We start from the raw sequence: 14,645 nt of genomic DNA, 5'->3' as shown, positions 1-14,645 counted from the left end.
ACAATATTATTGACAGTGAAGGGGCGGTATTGAAGAATGACGCAATATATTGAAGACATAAAAAAAAAATTGATACATAATTGCACAATAAAAATTAGTCATTATATTGTATCAATGATATTGATCGTGTAGGGTCCACTTTAGATATTTTGGTGAAACTTTTGCTGATGTTGACGCATCAAAAGCTTCTGATAGAGACTGGCACAAAGCTTTGATTTCCAAATTGTCCTCCTACAGCTCCTATCTTTGTCTCTGTAACTTCATCTCAAGTTTCCTTTCTGACCATTCTATTGCTGCTGTGGTAGACGGTCACTGTTCTTCTCCTAAATCTATTAACAGTGGTATTCCTCACGGTTCTGTCCTGTCATCATTGGTCTAAACCAAACTTCTTGTCCTATCCACTCATATGCTGATAATACCACCTTGCAGTTTTCCACATCTTTTTGTCGAGGTCCAACCCTTCAGGAAGTAAACAGTTCACACAAGAAAGCCACAGAATGCCTGACTTTTGATCTCTCTAAAATTTCAGATTGGGGCATAGGAAACTTGGTATTGTTCAGTGTCTCAAAAACTCAATTCCTCCATCTGTCAACTTGACGCAACCTTCCAGACAACTATCCACTCTTCATCAGTGACACTCAACTGTCCCCTTCTTCTACACTGAAAATCCTCAGTCTGCCCTTTACTTATAATCTAAACTGGAAACTTCACATCTCATCTCTAGCTAAAACAGCTTCTATGAAGTTAGGTGTTCTAAGTTGTCTCTGCCAGTTTTTCTAACCCCCCCCAGCTGCTAACTCTGTACAGGGGCCTTATCTGTCCATGTATGGAGTATGCTTCACATGTGTAAGGGGGTTCTGCTTATACTGTTCTTTTAGACAGTGTAATCAAAAGCTTTTTGTCTTAACAACTCCTCTCCTCTAATTGTCTTAAGCCTACTTCTCATCACCGCAGTGTTACATCTCTCGCTATCTCCTACTGCTATTTTCATGCCAACTGCTCTTCTGATCTTGCTAGTTGCAAACGTTTCCACCTCTCTAATGCAAGAATTAACCAGTATTCTCAATCATTCATCCTTTTCTCTGGTAAACTCTGGAAGTTCCTGCCTGCATTAGTATTTCCACCTTCCTATGACTTGAACTCTTTCAAGAGGGAAGTTTCAAGACACTTATCCTGTATTTATGACTAATGCTTTTGCCTCTGTACAGGAAGCAGCATCTCAGTGCCTTTTTTTTACAATTTTTATTGCCCTTGGCCAGTGCCCCAACTGCATTAAAAAAAAATAAATAAAAAATACTGGAGCAATTTTGCTGCCTGTGCTGAGGCCAAGTTCCACTGTATAAAGGAAAAGAAAATAGGCATGAGTGCTTTAATTGCAGTCAATTAATTATCAGCCTATTGAGTTTGGTAGGTAAACTGTATGGTAAGGTACTGATAAAGAGAATCAGAGGAGGTACAGATGGGGTAATAAGTGATATACAAGGAGACTTCAGGAGAGGAAGGAGCTGTATAGATAAAGTGTTTGCTGTAAGACATATTTGTGGAAAGTGTTTAACAAAAGGGATTTAGAGAAGGCAAATGACAAAATTGATAAGGAAGGAATGTGGGATGTTTTTAAGTTGTATGCTGTAGATGGTATGTTGTTAAAATAAGTGAAAGGTTATGAGAATAGTAGAAAACAGCACTAGTGGTTTCCAGTCAAGTTAGGATTATGTCAGAGATGGGTCAGATGCCACCATGGCTTCTTAACATTTATATGGATGGTGTGGTTATGGAAGTTAATTCTAGAATGTTGGGTAGAGGATTGAGTCTGGTAACAGCAGAGGGTGAAGAATGAAGTATGAGTCAGTTGTTGGTTGCAGATACAGAAGAGAAGTTCACTAAGATAATAGAAGAGTTTAAACAGGTATGCAGGAGAAAGAAACTGAATTTTAATGTATGAAGGAATAAGGTAATGAGATGCACCAGGGAGACAGTTGGTAGGATGAATGTAAGGTGAGGAGCTGTTTCAAATATCATTGATCTAGAGGAGTAGAGGCAGAGATTAGAGCTAGGGTGAAGGAAACAGGAAAAATGATAGGAGATTGAAAAGACTTTGAAAGTAGGACACTTGGAATGAATGAAAAGAGTTTGAGAGTAAGACACTTGGAATGAATGAAAAGAGAATCTTGCATGAAGGGATACTAGTGCCTACTGGACAGTACTGAGTTCGGAGTATGGGAGTAGCAGACAAGAAGAGATTGAATGTAATGGAGATAGGATATCTAAGGAGTATGTGTGAAGTAACTCACATGGACATTGTCAGAAATGATGAAGTGAGGAGAGTAGATGTTGCAAGACTTGGCAGGACGGACAAGGCAATGTGTGCTGAGATGGTTTGCACATGATGAAAGAATGGAGGGTGATAGACTGGTGAAAATGTTAGTAAGATCAAGGATGAGAGGTAGGCCACATAAGGGATGGACAGATAGTGTTAAGGAAGTCTTAAAGGGAAGAGGACTGACATTGAAGCATAGTAGAATGATTGTGCATGACAGTAGTGAATGGAGAACAGTTGTGGATGCATGAGAAATGACAGGCCTGCAACCTCCAAGGGAGGCATCATACATCAATGGTCTCACACAGGTATTGGACTGTCTGGTGTGGTAAGGGAGAGTACTTGTTATGAAAGAACCTTGTTTTAGACCAAACTGCCCAAGCTGTGCAGCTGACCCTTGTAAGGCCGTGGTTCCTAGACTCGGGATGAATTACCACATGGGGGTAATATAAAAAATTTTGGTGGGATAATGGAGGGATGACAGAAAAAAAAAATTCTGGATATTCAGAAAACATTGCGTATTTTGTAACGTGTACATGATACTATCATTATATATGAGTGCACAGAAGGAAAAGATGTTTTAGGAAGGAAATAGTGTGTTATGTAACTTGTACATGACATTGCCATTGTATATACATAAGAATGTGCTATAGGAAAAGGTGTTTTAGAAAGGAAATTGTCTTGTAAAAAATTAATTTAAATTGGGATTAAAGTATTACAAATTTTTGTATTATATTAGTATTTTGTACTCAGATGCAACTCACATCTTACAGGTTTGAGATGTGACATTTTGTTTCATTATACATTCAGCACATATATAACATTTATTTAGGACTGAATAGCAATGATTTATGTTTAAAATAGAGACCTAATGCTTTTTATTTATATATTATAAAATTATGTCTTAAAATGAGAGAAAATGTGAAATATTTATGTTTATGAATTTTTCTAAAGCTCCTGGAAGGGTGCAGTATAGTTAGTATTTACCCTCTATTACATTTTATGAAAGAGGTAATGTCTCTAATGTGGCATATTAAATTGGGTAATGAGTTTAAAAAAGTTTGGGAACCACTGCTGTAAAGTGAAAACAGGAGTATTTTCTCTTCTCCATCGGAGGCCAAGGGGCTAAGAGAGCAGTGTGAATGTGAGAAATGTGTGCCTTGGCTTGGCTATCCCCCCTTTTGAGGGAAACAGCCTTAGTATATTTATTTAAGTATGTATTTTAGAAATTTCTGCTTTTGCCCCATTATTGATTTAATGCACTTGTGTTGTCAGATTTGCTCAAGAGAGGGAAATGGATGAGGCAAATATACAAGTCATCTCACTAGGTCAGGGCCAGGTATGTATACTGTGTGTTTGTTTTTTACTGTTTGTGAATTTCAAGTTTGCTAAGTTTTGAGAAAAGTTTTCACAATGCTGTTCATCATTGTGTTTTAGACACAAATGAAAATATGAGGGCAAGTCAAAAAGTTCTTATAAATCTTTATATTTTGATTTACCAAATTAGATTAATTATTTTTCAACATATTCTCCATTTAATTTGATACACTTTTACAAATGGTCCTCTATATATATATATATATATATATATATATATATATATATATATATATATATATATATATATATATATATATATATATATATATGGGAAGCAGGCCATTCAAAATCCAAGTTTTGTCGAAGTCAACAGAGGTAACAGTGTTGTTGAGCTCGTATGAAGTCCTTTCAAAATTTCTGATGAGCTGGCATTGATCATCATTGAGCAGTGTGAGGAGAATTCCAAACTCCATTTTGATGGGATCAAAATGGAGTTTGGAATTCTTCTCGCACTGCTCAATGACGACCAATGCCAGCTTGTCAGAAATATTGAAAGAATTTCATACAAGCTCAACAACACTGTTACTGCTGTTGACTTCAATAAAACTTGCATTTTGAATGGCCTACTTCCCAAATATATATATATATATATATATATATATATATATATATATATATATATATATATATATATATATATATATATATATATATATATAAAACTGAAGGTACTAAATACATAGGAGTTCATAAAACATAAAAAAAATAATGAAAAAAAAAATGATACAGTACAGTAAACATTAAAAAAACATGGTGGGCCATTGTTTACACACACAGCTAATGAACACTCACTGTTGATATCACTATGTATAGCAGCAGCAGCTGCAGCTGCAACTAGCCTTTCTTACTAAGCTCACATCACTGTGTATGGTGGCAGTGGAAGCAGCAGTTGCAACCTGCCCTTCTCCTCACTAAACTCACATCACTCTACATGGTAGCAGTGGCTGCAGCCAGTCCTTCCCACTAAACTTACATTACTATGTATGGCAGCTGCCGCTATAGCTATTCCTTCTCCTAATTAAACTCACATGGCAGCTGCAGATAACTCTTTTCACTAAACTCACATCACTGTATGGTGGAGACAGTCGTAGCTGCCTTATTCAACTCAAACCACTGTATGAGGCAGCGACAGTGGCAGCTAGGACAGCTACTACTTGCATTTCTCACTGAACTAGCATCACTGTCTTTGGTGGCAGCTGTGCAGTCATTCCCCTGACACTAATGTTAAAATCCCTACGTTAGAGTAAGACTTACAAGCAAACTGAATCCCCTGCATCAGAATAAGACTTGGAATCAAACACTTAGACCCTTTATTATAGCCTTGGATTTAAAATACATGGATTTTTTTACAGGTTGATGGGAGTATATGTATATGATAATTCTAAATTTGTGACTACACTTAACAAATAACTATATACTTATACACTTGTATGCTTCTACATAGAATAAGGTGGGGTAAACATGTGTAAAAAATAAAAGACTCTTTTTGCATTGATATGAATTTTCTATATACATATGTTACTTTTGCTTTTCATGACTCAAAATTCTGTAGTTTGGAGGGAAATTTTTCAACCAGTTCCTTCCCCCCCACCATATGTTTAGCCTGTAACAAAAAGTTAAAAAAATTTCAATCTCAGAATTTTTTCCTGATAATAGAAGTATTGATGCTGGTTCTTGCTTCAAGGAGACACATTGTGCATATGTTTCATGTTCATAGGACTGATGTGAAGATAATAATATTTAAATTTAAGAATGTTTCACTTCTATAATAATATTTAAATTTAAGAATGTTTCACTTCTATAATAATATTTACATTTAGAAATATTTCACTTCTAAACAAAGTTTAGAAAAGAAAAACACCATTTGCATGATTGATGTAAACTTCTATATACATAATTTACTTCTACATTTCATGGTTCAAAATTCTGTAGTTGAAAGGGAAATTTTTTTTATCTCAGAAAATTTTAAAATTATTTTCCAGGTCCTGATCTTAACAAAAAGTTAACAAATATTTAATCTTAAAATTTTCACTTGATAATAGAGGTATGTTCCTTGCTTAGAGGAGACATAATGTATGTAAGTTTTGTGTGCATGGGAGTGATGTGGAGAAACTAACATTTAATTTTAACTATTTTCCACATTTAAAGAAAGTTCACAAAATAAAAGAAAAAAAACACTTTAATGATTGATATAAACTTGATTTTAGACATATATTTTTCTACATTTCAAGATTGAAAATTCTATTGTTTTGAGATCAGTTTTTTAATTACAGTATTTTAATTTTTTTTCTGGCTCCAAACCTTAAAAAATAATAATTTCCAAGGTTTTTACCTAATAACAGATGTACATTCCTTGCTTAAAGTAGATACATTGTGCGTATGTTTTATGTTCATAGAAGTGGTGTGAAGATGATAATATGTGACCATATTTCACATTTAAACAAAATTTAGGAAGTAAAAAGTTTTCATGGCTGTAAACTTTCTACATACATATTTTACTTATACATTTCATGATTTAAAATTCTGTAGTTGAGAGGGAAACTTTACAATAAAAAAATTTTGAATTTTTTTCCTGATCCAAATGTTAACAAAAAGTGAAAAGTTTCAATCCTAAATTCTTTACCTGATAATAGACGTATGTTCCTTGCTTAAAGAAGACACATACATTCATAAATTTTACTCTAGTCATTTTGTAGATATTTAGTCTTTGGAACTTTATTTCTTTCTGTAATTTAGCATCATGTGTGAATAGGTTAATGTACCTATCAGTTCCTTCCGTCATATATATGTGTGTGTAGTGATGTGAAGATGTGACTGGGGAAGGGGAATACAGGGACCAAGGAGATGGCGGGAGTAAAACTGCAAAGGGAATGAATGGAAGAATGAAAATAGGGGACAGGAAAATAGAATACTTATTCATCACACATTTATATGCAGTTAGGTAATGTTTCCATTTTTGTACTCTGTAGTTTGCCTTTAGAACTTCCATTTTCTCTTCCACCACTAAGTTTTCTATTATGTAGAATGTAGACTTTCTACCTTAGAAGTTGTAAGGGCTGCCAGATATCTCACATATCACAAAAAAATTTGTGTAGGGCCTTGTCATTGTCTCTCAGACTCTCATACATGTTGAAAGGAGAAACCGATCACTAATGATCACAGTGATCACTAGAACACATTTCAAAGGAAATACACCACAAAAAATTCAAAATATTTATTGCAAAAATCCATGACTTCATAAGGGTTCACAGCATCATGGGAAAAAGAGAGCAACCACATTAGTTTTAGGGTTAAATGTCATGTAATTTTTAAATTAGGGCATAAAAGCATTTGATCATAGAATATTTCTGACTTAGAATTACTTGGTCCTTCATTTCTGTATGTGACATTTCCTCATGGGACACCCTGTATATAGTGTTTATTAATAGATAGATATAAATATACGTATATTCCCATTGTAATGTGATCCTTACATGTATAACCAGGGTAAAGCAGCAGAGAGCCTTGTGTCACAGGGAGCAGAAGCAGGGTTATGGGTAGTGCTACAGAATTGTCATCTAGCAGAGGAGGGCTGGTTGGCACAACTTGAGGTAGTGTGTGACCAAGTGCTTCAATCTGAAAGCATTCATCCGAGTTTCCGGCTGTGGCTCACAAGTTACCCATGCAAGGAATTCCCAGTCTCTCTCCTTCAGGATGGTGAGCAATCTTTTGGAAAAATGTGTATAATTTTTGTGCCCAGTGATGACTAATATGATTGTAATGGATAATTTTCTTCTTTAACCTAGGTATCAAAATGACCAATGAACCACCTAGGGGACTGAAAGCAAACCTTCTCAAGTCATATCATACAGATCCCATCAGTGATCCTGAGTTTATTGCCACTCCATTCCCTGGCCAAGATCCACAGCCTTTCCAGCGACTTCTATATGGCCTTTGCTTCTTCCATGCCTTAATCCAGGAGCGCTGTAATTTTGGACCGCTTGGATGGAATGTCCAGTATGAATTTAATGAGTCTGACATGAGAATCAGTGTCAAGCAACTTCAGGTGAATTACTTACTTTTATCTTAAGTCACAAAAATATAATTGACAGTGTAGTTGGTGTACATGATGTGACTACAAGAATTTGAAATGGAGGGAGATTCATGAAGTTATTTGTTGAGTGAGAGACAGTTATTTGAAATACACCTATTCATTGACTTAAGGGCTATACAGTGTATGACCACTCATACTTACAGCCTCTTTTGATTCTGTCGTTATTCATACAGGAGGCAGTATAAAATTGTGTAAAGTGTGTAAATTTGATGCAGCATGGCATGGTGCAGTAAAACATGTGCCTAGTCACATCCATACACACACACACACACACACACTGATGAGGAGGGTAGAAGATGTAAGTGACTGTATGGTACTGCAAGATGATTCAGATAAGATAAATAGATGGAGTAAATCTTGGCAAATGGAATTCAGTTTAAGTAAATGTAAAGTAATGGAATCTGGTAAGAGTAAGAAAAAAATACAGTATCATTACGAGATGAATGGTGTGAAGTTACAGAAATCAAAAGAGGAAGTGGATTTGAGAGTAACAGTTACTGAAAATTTGACTCCAGACAGACACATTGATAAAATTACCGGAGAGACAATGAATTTGTTAAAAAGAATAAGAATGGCACTCTCATATTTAGATGAAGGAATGATAAAAAAAAGGTTGTTGATAAGACCAAGATTGGAATATGCAGCAGTGGTGTGGCCTCCTCATATAAAGAGGAATATTATAAAATTAGAAAGAGTACAAAGAGCAGTCACTAAGATGGTTCTGGAGTTGAGTAAGTTGACCTACAAAGAGAGATTAAGAATGTTGGAAATTCCTACCCTTGAAAATAGGAGAGAGAGAGGGGGATTTAATAAACATCTATAGAATGATAAATGGTATGGAAAATGTGGACAAAGAATGTTTTATAACTTTAGACACAGAGTACATGGGGACACAGTAAGAAGTTGAAGAAAGTTAACTATAAAAGAGACATAAAAAAGTATAGTTTTCCTCACAGAAGTGTGAACAGATGGAATGAAATCAGTGAAGACGTTGTCAATGCCGTAACTGTCCATGCTTTTAAGACCAAACTGGATAGATATAGAGACGGGATACTATGAGATTACTCCCCTCCCATAAATCATAACCAGGTAAATACACACACACACACACACACACACACACTCCTGTGCTGCTGCTCACCTCAGTCTCACAGTAATGTTAAGTATCTTAATCAAAGATTTTAAAATGAACACTTGTGCAGTAATTTAAAGTAAAAATTAAAAGTGAAATGGTAAACAAGAGAGAAGATTCCAGATACTGTGGTGTATGTACAACATGCATGTACATTATCCTACTCAGTTTTGCAGTCCTTAAGTTCATTTCTGTATCATGTCCTATTGCTCTAAACCCTCTGGATCCCCTGGCATTTTGTCTCTGCTAGTTGGGGAGACCTGAGGAGGTATTTTGCTGATTATCCTTGGAATGACTACTGCTTCTGTGTCAGAGACCCATCTCTCTGTGCCAAATGCATAATAGAGGTGATAGTGTCTGGCATGGAGGCACACATTCCTCACTCTTTTTATCAACCTAAACCTTCCAAACTTTGGTTTAACACAGCCTGTTCTTGTGCACTACATGATAGAGTGGTGGCCCACTAAAGGTACTTGAGCCTTCCATCACCAGAATCTCATGCACTTATATTTCTGTCCAGAGTCATGCCAGGTCTGTTTTCCAACTAGCCAAAAACTCATTCATTAATAGAAAGTGTCAAAATCTTTCATGATCTAACTCCCCTTGTGCCTTCTGGCATCTAGCCAAAAATACCTCCAGTAACTTTGCTTCCTCCTTCCTTCCTTTATTTCAACCAGATGGCACCCCTGCTATCACATCTATCTCTAAAAGCTGAACTCTTCACTCAAACCTGTGCTAAAAACTCTACCTTGGACGATTCAGGGCTTGTTCCTCCCTCTCCTCCACCCTCTGATTACTTCGTGCTACCTATTAAAATTATTCACAATGATGTCTTCCATGCCCTCGCTGGCCTAAATCCTTGGAAGGGTTATGGACCTGATGGGGTCCCTCCTATTGTTAGCCGAAACTGTGCCTCCGTGCTTGCACTTTTCTAGTCAAACTCTTTCAACTCTGTCTATCAACATCTACCTTTCCTTCTTGCTGGAAGTTTGCCTACATTCAGCCTGTTTCTAAAAAGAGTGACCGTTTTAATCCCTCAAATTACTGTCCTGTTGCTTTAATTTCCTGCCTGTCTAAAGTTTTTCTTTTAATCTATCCTCAACAAAAGGATTCTTAAACATCTATCACTTCACAACCTTCTATCTGATCACCAGTATGGGTTCCGTCAACGCCGCTCTACTGGTAATCTCCTGGCTTCCTTACTGAGACTTGGTCATCTCTTTTAGAGATTTTGGTGAAACTTTTGCTGTTGCCTTAGACATATCAGACACTTTTGATAGAGTCTGGCACAAAGCTTTGATTTCTAAACCATCCTCCCATGGCTTCTATCCTTCCCTCTGTAACTTCATCTCAAGTTTCCTTTCTGACTTCTATTGCTGCTGTGGTAGACAGTCATTGTTCTTCTAAATCTATTAACAGTGGTGTTCCTCAGGGTTCTGTTCTGTCACCCACTCTCTTCCTGTTATTCATCAATGATCTTCTAAACCAAACTCCTTGTTCTATCCACTCCTATGCAGATGATACCACCCTGCACTTTTCCACATCTTTTCATAGACGTCCAGCTTTTCAGGAAGTAAACATTTCATGCAGGGAAGCCACAGAATGCCTGACTTCTGATCTCTCAAATTTCAGATTGGGGCAGAGAAAACTTGGTATTTTTCAATGCCTCAAAAAATTCAATTCCTCCATCTTTCAACTCAACTTCTTCAGTGACACTCAACTGTCCCCCTCTTCTACACTGAACATCCTTGGTCTGTCCTTTTCTCATAATCTAAACTGGAAACTTCACATCTCATCTCTAGCTAAAACAGCTTCTATGAAGTTAGGCATTCTGAGACATCACCAATTTTTCTCAGCTGCTAACTCTACAAGGGCCTTATCCGTCCATGTATGGAGTATACTTCACATGTCTGGGGGTCCACTCATACGACTCTTTTAGACAGGGTGGAATCAAAACCTTTTTGTCTCATCAACTCCTCTTCTCTAACTGAGTATCTTCAGCCACTTTCTCATCGCCACAGTGTTGCATCTCTAGCTATCTTCTACTGCTATTTTCATGCCAACTACTCTTCTGATCTTACTAACTGCATGCCTCCCCTCCTCCCGTGGCCTCATTGCATAAGGCTTTCTTATTTCTCTCACCCCTATTCTGTCTACCTCTCTAATGCGAGAGTTAACCAGTATTCTCAATCATTCATCCCTTTCTCTGGTAAACTCTGGAACTCCCTGCCTGCTTCTGTATTTCCACCTCCCTATGACTTGAATTCCTTCAAAGAGGTTTCAAGACACTTATCCTTCAATTTTTGACTACCACTTCAGACCTTGTTCAGAGACTGACATCTCAGTGGGCTTTTTTTTGGGGGGGCTATGTCCCTCCTACATAAAAAGAAAGAAAAAAATGTGAAACCATCTGTTCCTCAATCACTAAGGGTTTTAATACTAATTTCCTTTTGAATATGTCAACAGATGCTTTTAGAGGGATGCCAAAAGGTGCAAGAGGTTCCCCTGGAAGCTCTAACCTACTTAACAGGAGAATGCATCTATGGTGGCCGTGTTACAGACTCCAAGGATCACAGGCTTCTTCTGTGCCTTCTCAAAAACTTCTACAATCCAGAAATAATGGAAAATGACAAGTACAGTTTCAAGTTTTTTTTTTTTTTTTTTTACAGATAATGTATTTATGGAATAGTTTACATGTACTCATTACTATGAAAAGAAAAAAAAGATGAATTACTATGAAAAGAAAAAAAAAAGATTAATGTAGATTAGTATGATTGCCTTTTCAAGTGACAGTAACATGAAGCAGGTTGTTTTTACTTCAGAAATTACCTGTACATTTTTTTTTTTTTTTTCATTTGCATTTTTTTATATCATCCAGAATATGGCATAGGTCATTTCTAGTTTCTTGGAGGAAGCACACACTTTTACAGATACAACATATCACACAATAGGGTAAAATTTCTAGTCTTCAATTTCTGATAGAAGGACAGTGTCACTACTCATTGGCTTGCATCCCTTACCTTTGCATTGCTAGGTAAATTGAGGTTACTGCATGAAAGAATACAAAGCTAGATTCATTTTGGTGACAGCCCATTTGACGACAAATGTTCTGGCATAAAGATTTTTCCTTTTAAACTACTCATTATTACCAGAATCACTCAGCTACTCAATTACTCTTATGTATCTTCTTTTCTTAATCTACATATAGCACTACTGTTCTTGCCAACAGACTGTGTCTCTGTTGCTGTTTAGTCTTAGAGAAGTTTACTAACATTGCAGTGCCACAAGTGTTTCATTTCTTTGCCATTTTTTATGTATGTTTTAACTAAATACCAGCGTTTTATCCATACGGCTGAGGAAGTAGTAACAAAAGAAAAATTTTGCATTGAAAACTAAAATGATTATTGCACTTGCCTTTCTACCTCTGAACAAGATCAATGAATATTTGGATGTTCTAGCATCTGAACTACCACAAGAACTTTTTGATTTATTCAACTGGTTTGGAGATACATACAGAGCATTGCTGGAGGTAAAAGCACAGGTTATTCTAATAACAAAATGTTCTATGAACCTGTGCATTTTGAGGCTTTGTTTAGCCATGGTACAAAATTCAGATGTGGGCAGGCAACACATTCACAACAGACAGGATGGGTGGGTAACTGTGCTAGAAAAAACACCATGTCATCTACTCCACATTATTGTAAGTGTGTATCATTGTTGGCAGTGGTTTTCTCTAAAACTACTGTAATACAATCTAAACATATTCACTGTCACTATCTTAGCAATAAACTGAGTGTGACTGACTGGCAATCTCCTGATATGTTCCTAACCTCACTCCTCCCCAGTTTTTCCCCAGGCAGTCATGGTGCCATGTAGCTTATTATTTTATTTGTCATTAATTACAACCATATTATCCTTGTGTAATGTTTATCAGCAAATCACCTGTCCATTAATACTCACTCATTATGGGATATTATAAAAACTCCCACACCTGTAGAAATCACATCTGAATTATGCACAATTTCACCAACAGACATCCACATCAATACATTCTGCCATGGATACCTGCCCATCCCAGCCATTGTATCTGTTGTCTGCCCACACTTGAATTTCATACCATGGCTAAGCAAAGCCTCTAACTGTATATGTGCATAGAACACTTTCAACTTAGAATAACCTGTACTTTCACCTCTAGCAATATCTACAGAAACTTGTGTTGCACCCTGCATGTTGGTTGTCAGAACAAGGAAATGGAAGATGTAATCTTTTGTTTCTCCCTGAGATTTGGAACCTTCATCAGAAAACATTAAATGGGGAAGCCAAACAATAATGTGGAGGCAGCCCATCATTGATCAAAATATGAACTTGGTATGCAATATCCAACCATGTCAAAATTAATAGACAACCTGTTTAAAGTACAGGAAGACAGACATGCATATTAAGAGGGGTTGTTAGCTAGGCATGAATTACCACAGAAATTTTTAAAAGTCTAGAGATGAAGATAAAAGATTAGAATATATGAAACTGTTTTTAAATTTCAAAACATAGATGCTGATGAGTAGTTGAGGAGCCTTGCTCATAAGTACCAAATCAACTAAAATGATATTGACATGCACATGTGATCAATTTATGTTTTATGAATCAAATGAAGATTAAATATAATGGTATTCTTAGCAATAGTCTCAATTAATAAGAAATGTCATGATTAAAAGAATGTCATAATGTAGAATACTGAACAAAACTCACCAGATGTCATAATGTAGAATACTGAACAAAACTCACCAGACACTGTTGCAATGTTCTGTATTGGTGACTGAACAGTGGTCAACAAAAAGAGTGGCCTAGTGAATGTGGAAGGAAATTAGCAGTTTGTCATGTGTGCTTAGTTAAAGCTCCAATCATCCCCAGAAGCCTTTTGTGAGGCTATGAACAAGATAAAAAGAGTTCTATGGATCATGTCCCATGTGAACTCATGAAATGTTTGGCAAGGTGGCTTTGAGAACAGATGAGAAATAACTACTTTCCTTCTGATGACACAAATATCAGTGTCACATTGTTGACTTTGTTAACAACTCTTAGAGCTAGGAAGTTTCACCAGAAAAGTAGGCACCACCTAGGAATTGTATTCACTACCTTATGCTGTGCTACCCACTACACCATGGTACCCTCTAGTGACAACTCACACACCAACTCAATTATTTTCTTGGATTTGTGTTCTACCTCCTTCAGAGCAATTATCTAGAATATCTTGTGTGTGAGTTCACCAGAGGGTACCATGGTGTAGTAGATAGCAAGCAGAAGCTCCTGGGTTTGATATCTGGGCAGTGCCTTCTTTTCTTGTGAGACTCCCTAGTTCAACACGGTGCAGAGAGTAAGATCTGCAGGATGACCAATCCCCCAATTAATTCATGCAAGGTAGTCTTTAAAGAGAAATGTGTGATTTGTCACCAGAAAGTACAATGGTGTAACAGATAACATAGTCACCCAGCAAGCACAGGGTCCTTGGTTTGATCCTTGAGCAGTGCCTCCTTTTCTGGTAAGACTAGGCTACCTTGCTTCAGCATCTTGTGTTTGTTTTTTTGTTGGTAAGGTTATACTAAGACAATAAAGCAATAAAACCCATCCATAACTATATAAATTCAAGCAGGCTTGTATGAGCAGGGATAACTCAGTACCAGTCTTGATAGATGCTCATAAGCAATTAACAAGCTAGGTAACTCCAA

General features: G+C 36.6%; 1 protein-coding gene across 4 annotated transcripts in view; it reads left to right on the top strand.

Moving 5' to 3' along the window:
• Positions 1–14,645, top strand: part of LOC135099898 (dynein axonemal heavy chain 3-like) — a 430,253-nt gene that overhangs the window by 386,319 nt on the left and 29,289 nt on the right. For all 4 annotated transcript variants that reach the window (XM_064002569.1, XM_064002565.1, XM_064002567.1 and 1 more), the window contains 4 exons: positions 3,593–3,656; positions 7,183–7,393; positions 7,483–7,742; positions 11,389–11,555. In XM_064002569.1, coding sequence (XP_063858639.1) covers positions 3,593–3,656; positions 7,183–7,393; positions 7,483–7,742; positions 11,389–11,555 — 702 coding nt within the window. The remainder of the gene's footprint in view (positions 1–3,592; positions 3,657–7,182; positions 7,394–7,482; positions 7,743–11,388; positions 11,556–14,645) is intronic.

This window comes from Scylla paramamosain, chromosome 4 (genome assembly GCF_035594125.1).
Source record: "Scylla paramamosain isolate STU-SP2022 chromosome 4, ASM3559412v1, whole genome shotgun sequence".
NCBI lineage: Eukaryota > Metazoa > Arthropoda > Malacostraca > Decapoda > Portunidae > Scylla > Scylla paramamosain.
This window is presented reverse-complemented; position numbering and strand designations above follow the sequence as displayed.